Genomic DNA, 15,672 nt, shown 5'->3' on the forward strand with positions numbered 1-15,672 from the left:
TACGTATCTACCATTAACTCGTCTTCCCCTTTGTACATGATTTGGAAAAAGGTGCAGAAATTGTGTTTTAAGTACACTCTGGACCCAGAATCCATTTTGCGGGTTGCTGGAGTGGATGTCGCGGAACCCTTAGAAGTTGTCACAGCAATCAGGAACTATATTGTCCGTATCTCCCAAGGGCTTTACCTCTGTCCCTCATTTCTTGCGTCTAAACCACCAAAGAGCAATTGCCCTTAGATTTCTCCTCTGATAGGTTGGAGCCATATAACGTACTTTTTACTCTTCAAGAACTGGAGTCCATGCTTTCCATTTGCCAGCCGTCAACACCAGGACTTGATGATATCCACATCAGTATGCTTCAACATCTCCATTTTATGGCCCTTCCCATTCTTTTATGTTTTTTCAATCTAATTTGGATGTGAGGGGTTCTTCCTCAATGCTGGAAATCGGCTATTGTAAAGCCGTTTCGCAAACCAGGTGCTTTGGGACTTGACACCTCTCACTGTCATCCCATTGCCCTGACCAGCATGGTCTGCAAGGTGATGGAATGATTGGTGAATAGACATCTGATGTGGTTCTTAGAGACACCCAATAGCCTTTTCCTTTGCCAATATGGTTTTCGCAAAGGTTGCTGTACTGTAGACCCTTTGCTCCACTTGGACACGTATATTCATAATGCCTTTGCTAACAACCACTCTGTCCTAGCAGTCTTTTTTGATCTAGAGAAAGCATATGACACCACTTGGAGGTATAACATCTTAGCCCAAGCCCACTCCTTAGGCCTCCGCAGTAATCTACGAAACTTCATCGCTGCTTTCTTGTCCGATAGACATTTTTGGGTCCATATTGGTGCCTCGCTCTCCTCGGACTTTGTACAAGCCGAGGGTGTTCCACAAGGTTGTGTCCTCAGCACTACTCTTTTTCTCTTAGCTATAAATGACCTCCCTCCATTCTTCCTTTGCTTATTTGGTCATCATTTTATGTTGATGACTTCGCCATAGCTTACTCGGGCACTGACTGTCGATTAGTAGCAGCATCTCTTCAGGTTGTGATAGACTGAGTCTCCCATTGGACCACTTCTCATGGCTTTAAATTTTCTAGTACGAAAACGCGGTTCATTACCTTCACTAGACGTTCTCTTATCCTGGATACTCCTTTGTACTTACACAGTTCACGTACACAAATAACCCGCACATTGAAGAGAGGAGCTTACGACGACGTTTCGGTCCGACTTGGACCATTTACAAAGTCACACTAACCCGAAGTGGAACGGGACGGCTATATATAGGCAGGAAGAGGTAGTGGTGGTAGTAGTAGTAGTAGTGGTAGAGGTAGTGGGGAATTAAGGAGGAGGAGCCAGTCAAATGCAAAGAAAGGGGAGCACTTCAAGGGAGCTAGGTGCCCACAGAGGAAGAGCAAGTGCACAGAGGTGGGGGAAAGGGGAAGTGATGAAATAAATAATGAAGGAACAGAAACACGTGACAGAAGAAAGAAAGACAAAAAAGGAAAGAGGAAAGGGGAAAAGGGAGATGAAGAAAAAATGAGGAATCGGGTTAAGTGTTCTGAAGTTTGGAGCATTTTACAATGTAGTGGGAGAGGAAGGCATCTACAGAGACGAAGCCAGGACTAAGATTCATACAAGGAAAGTTGTGTATTAGAGAGGATTCAACTAGACGGCGACTGTTAGAGTTGGAAGTAGGGAAGACAGTTTTAGCAAAAGACCAGTCAATAGGATGGCTGTGATCTCTGACGTGACAGAACAGAGCATTGTTATTGTTGGCAAGCCTAACACTATTTTTGTGCTCCCTAAGTCTGTCAGAAAGAGATCGGCCAGTTTCTCCAGAGTATTGAAGAGGACAGGAGGAGCAAGAAATAGAGTAGACACCAGGAACATCTGTAGAGGGAGGAGAGGTATGAACGAGATTAGTGCGAAGAGTGTTAGTCTGGGGGAAAGTAAGCTTGATGTCTAAGGGACATCATACTATCTTCTGACAAAGGTAATTCGGTAGTTATCCTTGATCGCGAGGCTTACCTCCGTAAAGATGATGTCTTGCTCTCTGACTCACGTACCTACACTCCTCTCATTTCCAACCCTCTTGATCGCATCAAGAGAACTTTCAACAAGAAACTAAAGACTCTCTCCGACCTCTGTCCTCCTGACTTTGACCTTGTTCAACGGTTTCGTGTCATCTGTCCCTCTCTTCCCTATTTCTATGGCCTTCCCAAAACTCATAAACCTGATATTCCTCTTCGTCCTATCATATCCTCTAGTGGTTCTGTCTCTTATTCTCTTGCTTCTTGGTTGGCCAAAACCCTCACTCCCTTTCTTTGTACTTTTTCTCCTGCCCACCTCCGTCACTCTCAAGACTTCATTGAACGGGTTCGCTCTCTCCCAACCTGTAAGATGCTTAGTCTTGACGTTGAGTCCCTCTTCACCAATGTCCCTCTTGATGGTGTCCTTGATTTCCTTAGAGATAAGGCCCTTGGAGGGTTTCTACATCTCCCTATACCTATTAAAGTCTTTCTTGATCTTATCTGCCTCTGTGTGGACTCTAATTCCTTTTCCTTCCAAGGGAAATATTATTCTCAAACCTTTGGTGTCGCTATGGGCTCTCCTCTCTCTCCTGTCCTTGCTAATCTTTACATGGAATACTTCGAGACTGTTCTTCCTACCATCGATGTGCAACCTTCTCTCTGGCTCCGCTATGTGGATGACATCTTTGCTCTGTGGCCTCATGACTCCAGTCTCTTCCAACCTTTTCTTTAAGCTCTTAATAATCTTGCCCCTTCCATTAAGTTTAAAGCTGAATGGGAATCTAATTCCTTGCTTCCTTTCCTTGATATCCATGTCCACCGCTCAGATACAGGTTTTTCCTTTTCCGTTTACCGAAAACCTATGCACAGTGGCATGTACATTCACTACTTTTCCTATCATGCTTCCCCTGTCAAAAAAAGTGTTCTTATCTCCCTCTTTCTCCATGCCCTCCACATCTGTGATCCTCAGGTCCTTCCAGCAGAAATTTCCACTCTTCATAATTCGTTTTCCCGTCTTGGCTACCCTTCCCATTTCATAGACTCTGCCTTCTCACGTGCTAAACGTAATTTCTTCTCTCCCAAACTCTCTACTCCTGGGAACTCTTCTGTCCTCTGCCTTCCCTATATTTCCAGTCTTTCTAATCTCAATTCTCTCCGTCCCTTAGACATCAAGCTTACTTTCCGCCAGACTAACACTCTTCACACTAATCTCTTTCATACCTCTCCTCCCTCTACAGATGTTTCTGGTGTCTACTCTATTTCTTGCTCCTCCTGTCCTCTTCAATACTCTGGAGAAACTGGCCGATCTCTTTCTGACAGACTTAGGGAGCAAAAAAATAGTGTTAGGCTTGCCGACACTAACAATGCTCTGTTCTGTCACGTCAGAGATCACAGCCATCCTATTGACTGGTCTTCCGCTAAAACTGTCTTCCCTACTTCCAACTCTAACAGTCGCCGTCTAGTTGAATCCTCTCTAATACACAACTTTCCTTGTATGAATCTTAGTCCTGGCTTCGTCTCTGTAGATGCCTTCCTCTCCCACTACATTGTAAAATGCTCCAAACTTCAGAACACTTAACCTGATTCCTCATTTTTTCTTCTTCTCCCTTTTCCCCTTTCCTCTTTCCTTTTTTGTCTTTCTTCTGTCACATGTTTCTGTTCCTTCATTATTTATTTCATCACTTCCCCTTCCCCCCACCTCTTTGCACTTGCTCTCCCTCTGTGGGCACCTAGCTCCCTTGCAGTGCTCCCCTTTCTTTGTATTTGACTGGCTCCTCCTCCTCAATTCCCCACTGCCACCTCTACCACTACTACTACCACCACCACTACCTCTTCCTGCCTATATATAGCCATCCTGCTCCACTTCTGGTTAGTGTGACTTTGTAAATGGTCCAAGTCGGACCAAAACGTCGTCGTAAGCTCCTCTCTTCTATGTACGGGTTACTTGTGTATCGTTCCAGTCACGGTATTGTGCCTTTTTTGTTATCAGTTCACGTATTCCGACATGTGATACAGTCAAGTTTCTGGGCCTGCTCTTTAATTGCCAGCTGATGTGGAGACCACACATTTCTTCTTTAAAGACAACTTGCCGTGGTCAGCTAAATCTCCTTAAAGTTCTCGCTCATCGTTCATGTGGAGCAGATTGTCGCACTCTCCTCTGTTTGCATTCCACCCTAGTCTTGTCCAAGCTGGATTATGGTGACCAAATCTATTCTGTGGCCTCTCCCACAACTCTAAGTTAGATCCCATTCACCACCAAGGTCTCCGTCTGTGCCTTGGTGCCTTTCGTTCATCCCCTGTTGAGAGCCTTTATGCAGGAGCGAATATTCCATCCTTGTCCAATCGCCGTGATGCTCATTGTTTTCACTACTATGCTTGATCTCATGACCTCCACAATCCTTCTGTATATAGGATGGTCACTGATGTTAGTAGACATTATTTGTTTGTCGCCCCTGCTTACTCTGCTCCTTTTCTCTCCACTTCCATTCACTCTTGTCTTCTCTTCAGTTACCACCTTTCTGTGTTCATGTAGCATCTTGCTTTTCCCTGCCCCCTTGGAAAGTTCCAGCTGTTTGAGTCTGTTTTTTTCCCAGTGCCATGCGTGAAAGCCCAACTCCCTATGGAGGCTTCCCGCTCTCATTTTCTTGACCACTTCCACTGTATAAATTAGTAGTGCACCTTGTGATCTGTCTTTATTTTATGAATATCAGTCTTGTTTCCTAAGCTTATTGTTTCAGGAACAACTTTCTGTTTTATACCATCTGACACTATTCTTTTCCCATTTCTTTTTTAACGGTATGTCTAGTACAGGTCGGCCATCACTAATCTGGCACTAATTTTGGATAGCATAATTTCAAATTTCATCATTATACTGACTCAGAAATTGTGCAGATGGTTGTAAATCCACAGCAGCAAGCCAGTGGAGGAGAAAGCAGTGATGAAAATGAGGAAGATGTAGCAGAAAGAGTCTATTGATAGGTTAATTAAGGGTATTTTAACCTAACTATTCTGTAATCCGGCAAACTCGCTAATCCGGCACACTACATTTCCCAGTGATGCCGGATTAGTGATGGCTGACCTGTACTGTACTTCCTGGTAAATATAGGGAAGTGGTTCTTCTAATATTATTATTAACCCTTTCAAGGTTTTCGACGTACTAGTACGGCTTATGCACCAGGGTTATTGACGTACTAGAACGCCTAAATTCTAGCGCCTTCAAATCTAGCGAGAGAAAGCTGGTAGGCCTACATATGAAAGAATGCGTCTATGTGGTCAGTGTGCGCAGTATAAAAAAAATCCTGCAGCACACAGTGCGTAATGAGAAAAAAAAACTTTGACCGTGTTTTTGGATTAAACCTATCAGGGTCCCCAGGCCCTCTCCGAGACTTGTTCTCAGGATCCCCAAATTTAAAAAAAAAAATTGTTTTTCTTATGAAAAGATAGAGAATCTTTTCCCGATCATAATGACACCAAAAGTATGAAATTTGATGGAAAACTTACGGAATTATGCTCTCGTGAAGTTAGCAACGTTTATACCATTTCTGCACTAATGCAGAAGTCTGCATAACAGTAAATCTTCTATTTTTTGTAAGAATAAAAATTCAAAGTGGAAAGCAAAAGAAATATAAGAGGGGCCTGGGGATGTGACTAACGAACAGAGAACTTGTTATTTTAGTGCCAGGAATGTCTGTCTTGTTTATTCTGGACCCTATTTTGAAATTGGCATCTTCTGAAATTTGTGTGAAATTGGCAAAATTGCCAATTTCTAACCACTTTATTGGTTAGTTGAAATTGGTAAATGGGTGGTTTCTTGTACTCATTCGATAGAACAAATGGGGTTCTATTGAAATAAATATGATTTTTGTCGACTAGTACAGAGGAATTGGCCGAAAATAGGGCTCAAATTTGGCAAAATCGACGATGGTTACGCATTGGCGAGACCGCTAACTTCATGAGAGCATAATTCTGTAAGTTTTCCATCAAATTTCATACTTTTGGTGTCATTATGATTGGGAAAAGATTATCATTTCATAAGATTTTTTTTTTTTTTTTTCCGAAAAATTTTCGACCCTGAGAACTAGTTTAGGAGAGGTCCTCTCAACCCTGAAAGGGTTAATAGAAGGTTGAGATATGATTTTTGTATTTCAGGTCACCACCCATCTTCACGAATGTGTGATTTCTAGAATGGGTATGCCTTTAATAAATGTAAATTAATATACAAAATGTACTGCTATGGGTGGAACTTTTAGAACTTTGTTGCAGGTAAATTTCCACTTCTTTTATTCTTCATTCTGTCATCTTGAATACTGCACTTCTGTCATTAGTTAGGCATATATTCGTCTATGTTCAGTTTTTTAGCGCTTTGTTTTGATTGTAATAATATGTTCAATTTTTGCAGTTTTTCCCCAGTGTAGACTTTCTAGATTATTTAGATGGTATGTGAAATATTGAAATAAGGCAATCCAGTTCTTGGACCATGAGACAAATTGTTATGTAGTACATCTGAATTAAATGTTTGTAACTAAAGATGATATAATTCACAAATAACCCGCACATAGAAGAGAGGAGCTTATGTGGGGCTTCTCCCTGCCCTCCGCATTTGTGATCCTCAGTTCCTTCAATCAGAAATTTCTACTCTGCATAATTCATTTTCCCATCTTGGCTACCCTTCCCATTTCATAGACTCTGCCTTCTCACGTGCTAAACGTACTTTCTTCTCTCCCAAACTCTCTACTCCTCTAAACTCTGTCCTCTGCCTTCCCTACATTTCCGGTGTTTCTAATCTCAACAACTCTCTCCATTCCTTAGACATCAGACTTTACTTTCTGCCAGACTAACACTCTTTGCACTAATCTCATTCATACCTCTCCTCCCTCTACAGATGCTCCTGGTGTCTACTCTATTTCTTGTTTCTCCTGTCCTCTCCAATACTTTGGAGAAACTGGTCAATCTCTTTCTGACAGACTCCGGGAGCACAAAAGTAGTGTTAGGCTTGCCAACACTAACAATGCTCTTTTCTGTCACGTCAGAGATCACAGCCATCCCATCGACTGGTCTTCTGCTAAAACTGTCTTCCCTACTGCCAACTTCAACAGTCACCGTCTGGTTGAATCCTCCCTAATACACAGCTTTCCTTGTATGAATCTTAGTCCTGGCTTCGTCTCTGTAGATGCCTTCCTTTCCCACTACATTGTAAAATGCTCTGAACTTCAGAACACCTGTCACTTAACCTGATTCCTCCTTTTTCTTCTTCTCCCTCTTCCCCTTTCCTCTTTTTCTCCTTTGGGTTCTTTCTTCTGCCTTGTGTATTTGTTCCTTTTTTATTTATTTTTTCCTGCTTTGTGTTCTTGCTCTTACCCTCTGTGGGCACCTAGCTCCCTTGCAGTGCTCCTCTTTGTTAGTATTTGACTGGCTTTTCCTCCTCCTTACTACCTCCCCCACTACTACTACTGCCTTCTACCTCCACTACTACTACTACCACCACCTCCTGCCTATATATACCCCTCCCTCTCTCCTTTTCGTTAGTATGACATTGTAAATGGTCCAAGTCGGACCGAAGCGTCGTCGTAAGGTCCTCTCTTCTGTGTGCGGGTTATTTGTGTATCGTTCCAGTCACGGTATTGTGCCTTTTTTTTTACTTACGATGTAATTCCTAAGGGCTGCCTCTGCACTTTGCTTTTTGCAGTGCACTGTATTCTGCAGTCATCTGGGCCATCTCAGCCAAACAATTATTGTATGACATGCCCCCTGACAGAAGTGCCTTTATGTACCCTGTGTGGGTATTACAGGCTTCATTATTGTGGCCTTTCTGGGTGGGCCTTATGACTCTCTCAAAAACCAGGTATATTGGGCTGTGATCCCTCCCTCTATAGACCCATCGCTCTTATTAGTTTCATTTATAAATTGATAAATTGTATGGTTAACAGGAGACTAGTGTGGTATTTGGAGACCCACAGCTGTGTATCTCCACATCAGTTAAGATGCAAAACGGGCCATTCCACCATTGATCCTCTTACTTCAGTTCAGTACATATATCAGTGATGCATTTGTTGAAGGTCTGTGGCAGTCTTATGACACTGCATGATAGCAAATCTTATGCAGTGGAACCTCTGGTCACGAATGCTTCCGAACACGAACAAATCGGTTCACCACCAAAAAATTCGCCTAATTTTTGCATGGTCACGAACACATAATCGGGTGCTGAACAAACACAGCCATGCCAATTTTCACATTCCACTCCATATTTTTTGCATGCACCAATTTTCCCTACTTCCTGTTGTGTACACCTTGCCTTGTAGTCAGTCTCGGTCAGACGTGCGTTCATTCTCTGTGAACTCCTTGTGTTGTATTTTGTGTGTTTTTTTAATTCATTTTGCAATTAACCATGGCCTCTAAGCAAGTGAAGAGTGGTAATATGGGTAAAAAGAAGGGTTTGAAGAAAATTGAAATAGAAGTGAATAAGGAAATTATTGAAAAATATGAGCATGGTGTGTTACCGATCTTGCTGTGGAGTTCAAGAAGCCAAAGTCTACGATCTTGATTATTCTGAAGCAGAGAGCGGCTATTAAAGCAGCTAATGTTGCTAAGGGAGTTACGATGTTAACCAAGCAGAGGCCTCAAATGCTGGAAGAGGTGGAGAAACTGTTGCTAGTATGGTTGAACAAGAAGCAACTTGCAGGTGACAGCATAAGCGAAGAGATCATATCCAAGAAAGTCAGGAAGATACACAGTGATTTGTGGCAGAATTACCCTTCTACGAGTGCAGAAAGTGATGAATTTAAGGCCAGTGTATTATGGCATGGAGAAGCTGGTAGTTCTGACACTGCTGCTGTGGAAGAGTTTGCAAAAGATTTCGCTGAATTTGTGAAGGCCAAAGGATACGTCCCACAACAAGCCTTGCCTCCATAGTGGGAAATTTATGGAATCAGTAATTGCTGAGGCAGTTTGTAACCATCTTGAAAGGCATAAATTGATTAATAGATCTTGGCACAGTTTCACAAAGGGACATTCCTGTCTTTCGAATTTACTAACTTTTTTCACTAAGGTATTTGAGGAGGTAGATCATGGTATTGAATGTGATATTGTGTATATGGACTTTACTAAGGCTTTCAGTAGAGTTCCACATCAGAGGCTATTGAGGAAATTTAACCCTTTCGGGGTTTCGACTGTACTAGTACGGCTTACGCGCCAGGGTTTTTGACGTACTAGTACGCATAAATTCTAGCGCCCTTAGATCTAGCAAGAGAAAGCTGGCAGGCCTACATATGAAAGAATGGGTCTATGTGGTCAGTGTGCACAGTATAAAAAAAATCTTGCAGCACACATTGCGTAATGAGAAAAAAAAAAACTTTGTGTTTTTGGTTTAAAACAGCAACTTTGCACTGTATTTTCGTATGGTATTTATGGTTGTATTCTAGTTTTCCTGGTCTTATTTTATAGAATGGAAGACATATTACAGAAATTGAGATGATTTTGATTGGTTTCACAATGAAAAATACCTTGAAATTGAGCTCAAAGTAGCAGAAATGTTCGATTTTTGCCAAAGTTCAAAAGTAAACAAATCATGCCACGTGTCCAATACACGTCAACTGGTGAATCTAATATTCTTTCACAAGTGCGCTGGTATTATTTATACCATTTCTACACTAATACAGTAGTCTGCATAACAGTAAATCTTCTATTTTTTGTGAGAATAAAAATTCAAAGTGGAAAGCAAAAGAAATGTAAGAAGGGCATAGGGATGTGACTAATGAACAGAGGAAATGTTATTTTAGTGCCAGGAATGTCTTTCTTGTTTATTCTGGACCCTATTTGGAAATTGGCATCTTTTGAAATTTGTGTGAAATTGGCAAAATTGCTAAATTCTGACCACTTTATTGGATAGTTGACATCGGTAAATGGGTGGTTTCTTGTACTCATTCGATAGAAAAAATGGAGTTCTAGCGAAATAGTTATGATTTTTGTCGACTAGTACACTGGAGTGGCCAAAAATAGGGCTCAAAGTGGGCAAAATCGCCGATGCATAAACATCATCGAGACCGCTAACTTCGTGAGAGCATAATTCCGTAAGTTTTCCATCAAATTTCATACTTTTGGTGTCATTATGATCGGGAAAAGATTATCTGTCTTTTCATAAGAACTTTTTTTTTTTTTTTTTTTTAAATTTTGGCGACCCTGAGAACAAGTCTCTGAGAGGGCCTGGCGACCCTCAAAGGGTTAAGGCACATGGAAAGGAGGAGACATTTTTTCCTGGGTAGAGGCATTGTTGATAAATAGGCAGCCGAGAGTTTGCGTAAATGGGGAGAAATCAGAATGGGGGCATGTCACAAGCGGTGTTCCACAGGAGTCAGTGTTGGGCCCTTTGTTGTTCATAATTTACATCTTTGTTCTGACACTAATATTGTGTACTGAAATAGTACTCAAATAGTAACAATCACACTGACAGGTGAACATTTTCACCTGCCTTGGTCACTGACTATTGTCTAGAAATATATACAAAGTATTTATAGGTCCCATCAATGTTTTAGACATGCTGGAGTATGGAACTCCTTGAAGAATAGTGTTACTTATATAAGTGACATCCAGTGACATTTGATGAATGTGCACTGCTGGAAGGAACCTTGCTTTTATATGTTTTTACTCTTGCACACAAACATGTCTTTGTATATCTGTCTATCAGTCTGTCTGCCTATCTGTCTGTCTATCTGTACATCTTTCTGTCTGCCTAGCTCTGCTTATCTGTCTGTCTAGTTTAGCTTGTCTGTCTTTCTGTCTTCTGTGTGTGCCTGGAGTATAACATGAAACTCCTTGAAGAATGGTGTTATGACAAGCGTCAGATAACAAGTGACATTCGATGAATGTGCACTGCTGGAGGGGAAAACCTTGCCTTTATATGTTTTTTCTCTTGCATACAAACCTGTCTCTGTATGTTTGTCAGTCTATCTGTCTGCCTGTCCATCTGTACATCTATCTGTCTGTCTCTGCCTAGCTCTGCTTATCTGTCTGTCTAGGTCAGCTTATCTGTCTGTCTTCTGTGTGTGGTCATGTTTATTTATGTCTAGCATGCCTGTGGGGAAAAATCCCAAAGGCCAAAAAGAGGAAGGGCAAAAGGGAGGGGTGGGGAGGAGGAGGAGGAAAGGAAAAAGGGGAGGATAGGATAGGGAAGGGGGGATTGGGGGGTAATTAGGTTCAGTCTGAGGAAGGAGACCGACAGGTCTAATTCCTCACACCAAGAGCCTCTTCACCATGCCAAGGAGCCTCCCCCCTTGAAGAGGACAAATTCGTACAAATATGTGGTCTTGTAGACAACGAAAGCTAATGTACTCAGTGGCTGTAGGAAGGAGACTGAGATGTTTGATGCTGAGACACCGCACTGCTCGTTTCCTTGGCCCAAGTTCTCCTATGGCATAAAATATAGACTCGTGGGAGAAGTTGAATGATTAAACTCGGTGAACAAGGTATGTTGATGGTAATAATAATAATAATAATAATAATAATAATAATCATAAAATAATAAATAATAATCACTCTGGAGCAGTTTAAATGTCATCCGTATTTTGTACAGGATTAGTAGCTTACATTAAAACCACTCCAGATCGATTGTTATTATTATTAATTATTATTAGTAGTACCATCGTGGCACTAATAAAATGTTGTATAATTATGCTAATATTGGTAATAAAGGTTATCTATCTGTCATATTCCAAATTGATACCAGAAACACGATAAATACCCGAGAACTGTAATAAAGATGCCAAAACGAATAAATGTGCCATATGTGAATGGGGCTGCCGCTCTGGGATAAGATTATAAGATAGATACATTTTTTCGTCAGTTCCTCTGGTTTTAACGAAAGAAAATGGTGTTTACATCAGGGCAAACACTCTTAGATCACTCTTATCATAAGAACAAACACAAAAATTGCGTGATTTTCCCGATTTTTTTTTCCAAGTCATATGCTATGCTCTCTGTCTCATGGTATCTTAAGAAAAGAATAAACTCAGTGAACAAGGTATGTCGATGGTAATTAATAATTTATATAATAATAATAATAAATAATTGCTCTGGAGCATTTTAAATGTTATACATATTTCATACAGGTTTGGTAGCTGACATTTAAAGCACTCCAGAGTGATTATTATTATTATTATGTATTTATAATTATGATTATTACCATCGACATACCTTGTTCACTGAGTTTAATCATTTCTTAAGCTACCACCATATGCCAAGCATGTAAACACACAGACAAACACGCCAGCTAACCCCTTGACTGTGAACTTTTTTTGTACTTCTTCCATTTGTTTTTCCTCTTCCAAGAGCTGCTGGGGTGCACAATAAAGTACAAATTTGTACAAATATGTAGTCTTGGAGACTGTGAAAGCTAGTGTACTGAGTGGCTGTAGGAAGGAGATTGAGATGCTTGACACTGAGATGCTGCGCTGCCCGTTTATGACCAAAGTTCTCGTACAGGATACAATAATGACTCATCAGAAAGCCCCGTCGTAACTTTGAGTTATTGGTAAACGAGTATGTTGGTAAGTGAGGAGAGGTTGTATATATTTTGTCTCCATGGATATACAGTATATACTATATTTTTCTTTTTCCCTCAGTAGCAATCTCCTGCTAAGGTAGGATAATCCAAAGAAGGAAACACATTAATCATCATTTATTTAACCCTTAAACTCTCCAAACATAGATCTACGTTACTACCGCTAGCGCTCCAAACGTAGGTCAACGTTTTATTTTTCCTGCCTCCAAATTTAGCATGATTGGCCTGAGATGCCTGGTCAGTATAGAATGGGTCTTAACACTCAGTGTGCACAGTATTAAAAAAAATCTGGGACCACTTAGTAGCTTGTGGGAGCACCAGTTCAATTGAGCACAAGCTAGAGCAAATAGTGCAGCAAACACTAGGGATTCACTGATGTCATGTTGCATTAACACTCCCCTTTTAAGAGGAAAGTGATGTTGACCCAGAGTTTAGTGGCTTTGAGGTGGATGTGGCCACAAGTGGTTGAGGAAATATCAAAAACCTCAATAATAACCCATACGTAACATTTGTGCAACATCGTTTCATTTTTGATACCACTGGTAGTGTCATCCTGCCAGAATGTCCTATATCCTATGCCCTAAGTAAAGAGAAACAATTCTGGAACATACGTAATACGTATTCGGCAGGCCAGCTGGCTGGCTGGCTGACTGATTTTGGCTGTGTCTCCATCTGTATCTCTCTCTCTCTCTCTCTCTCTCTGTATGTCTCACTCACAGGTACACATAAGTACAGCTGTCATACATAGTATAAATTACCTAGGATAACCCCAAAAATCCAGACAAAGTGCTATACTGTGCTTGTATATACAAGGCATAATAAGCATAACTGACAAGTAATACGCATTTTCACTTGATCAGGGGTCAGACGTGATGACTATGCATCGTGTGTAATACCTGTTGGCTCATGAGCCACTCTGACACAGAAAGACAAGCAGACAGAAAGACAGAGATACACAGGCAAACAGAAACATACACATGCACACAGAAACACACATGCACACAGAAACACACACACACAGAAACACACGCACATAGAAACACACACACACACACACACACACAGAAACACACACCATGGCCAGGAGCTGGGACTCGACCCCTGCAACCACAACTTTGTGAGTACACACACACAGAAACACACACGCACACAGAAGCAAACACACGCACACAGAAAAACACACACACACACACACACACACACACACACACACAAACGAGCTCTTGGTTTACCCGAAGGTGTAGGGAGGCAAAAACTAAGTGCTTTAGAGAATGGAAAAAGTACAGAAGGCCTCTTGCCTCATTTATCAACACTCACAGCCTGGCCAATTGCTTTATGCATTTGCACACATTTGTGCCTTAACTATCTGTAAAGATTTTTCTTTGTTTTATTCTCACAATCTGTGATTTTGAGATTTTAACTAAATGCCAAATGCTATTATTCTCTAAATATAAGACTTGTTTTATTTATCTTGATTCATGCATTCGTCTTTCCATACTATCCAGATTTTACATTAGCGCTTTTATAAGAATTTTCTCAGCCTAAAAAAAAAATAATAAAATTCCTTGGCATTTAACATTTGGTGATCATTGTGCACTTAGCAGCTGGTAATATTAAATATGAGATGATGAGCAGAGCATTTGAAATGAAGCACATGTAACACAAGAAAATTTTGATTTGTTTTATGACCAAAACAGTGGCTAGGTTATGAATTTACCTTAAATGTACTCTCTATGCCTGTAGGTTAGTTAGCTAGGTAAGACTGAATCTCTCTTCAGCTCTGCTATGTCAGGCATTGATCTTAATGGCATGCTTATGACATTAATAAAGACTCATTACAGAGGACTCTTTAACTGGGACAATGTTTTGATCTGTGTTGATCTTTATAAAGGCTTGATGTAATATAATTCAGCTTAGACTGAAACATCTTCCTATTAAAAGCTTGTTCTGCAAAGTGTCTTTTTCCTTCACTATGGCAGACATGTCAGTATGACTCTCCTTGGCCCAGGTTAGGTTGTCAGTTGACAAATTGGTCAGTGGGTCAAATCCCAAATGTAAAAATGGTGTAAGTCAGATTCCACCCATCTTGACTTCAGTGGGACTGCTAGTAGTGAAGCAGTGTATAATGAAGATACTTATGAGGTGTACTTATTTTCCCTTTAGAAGTTTTATTGCATGCTATTGTAATGTTTTGCAACTTTTATGTTAACTGCACTGTCTTATGACTTTTCTTAGCATTTTATCACTCCAAACACACATACTGAAACTTGAATATTCTTCGTGTTTGAATCTCTACAGAAAAACTGGAAATAAATCCTGTATTCCAAAATTGTGAAATATCTTACCAGATGAGGGAAGAAAATGTACATTATTAACTGAATTTGAATTAAATTTAAAAATATTGGTGGCTTTGCTTAACCCGTAAATGGTCCAAGCAGATCTACGTTCACATGCGTAGTGCTCCAAAAGTAGATCTACGTTTTTTTACTTATCTTTAAATATAACAAAAAAAGAAAGTAGATCAAAGTTTTTTACATGTTTTCAAATGTAAAAAAAAAAAGAACTACTTTTTTTACATTCAAATGTTGAAAAAACGTATATATACGTTTGGACCGTTTACGGGTTAAATAAACGAATCGTTTAATCCCTTAATTACGTTGTGTCCCTTATTACTGTTAAGTTTCTTATATTTATGCCATTACTTACACCTTGCATTTCTTATCTAGGTACTGACCCTGAACTTTCCTTATAACTAGGATTGCCCCTGATTGCCTGTCATTCTCCCAGGCACTGCATAACCCCAATGGGTTTACCACTATCCCCCCTCCACCTTTTTTATGAATGTAATAACAATAATTCTCCATGGGGAAATGGAAAAGAATGCTTCTTCCGTAAGTCATGCGTGTCATAAGAGGCAGCTAAAATACCAGGAGCATTAAATTTAAAGAGAGAACTTACGTTTTTCTTTTTAGGTCACCCTGCCTTGGTGGGATACAGCCGGTTTGTTGGAAAAAATAGTAATAATAATGTGAAATGTTTCACCTTAGTCTTAATGTTTTCCTTTTCATTTCTTGAATTATATTTAT

At 40.4% G+C, this 15,672-nt stretch overlaps 1 protein-coding gene across 5 annotated transcripts in view; it reads left to right on the plus strand.

The window, feature by feature from the left end:
- Positions 1-15,672, plus strand: part of LOC128694636 (palmitoyltransferase ZDHHC20-A) — a 294,832-nt gene that overhangs the window by 222,764 nt on the left and 56,396 nt on the right. The window contains exon 11 of one of the 5 annotated variants that reach the window (XM_070095953.1): positions 15,313-15,334. The exons of the other annotated variants lie outside the window; for them this stretch is intronic. Coding sequence (XP_069952054.1) covers positions 15,313-15,319 — 7 coding nt within the window. The 3' untranslated portion in view covers positions 15,320-15,334. Of the gene's footprint in view, positions 1-15,312; positions 15,335-15,672 lie in introns of those variants that run through there. 5 annotated transcript variants of the gene reach the window in all.

This window comes from Cherax quadricarinatus, chromosome 51 (genome assembly GCF_038502225.1).
Source record: "Cherax quadricarinatus isolate ZL_2023a chromosome 51, ASM3850222v1, whole genome shotgun sequence".
Lineage (NCBI taxonomy): Eukaryota > Metazoa > Arthropoda > Malacostraca > Decapoda > Parastacidae > Cherax > Cherax quadricarinatus.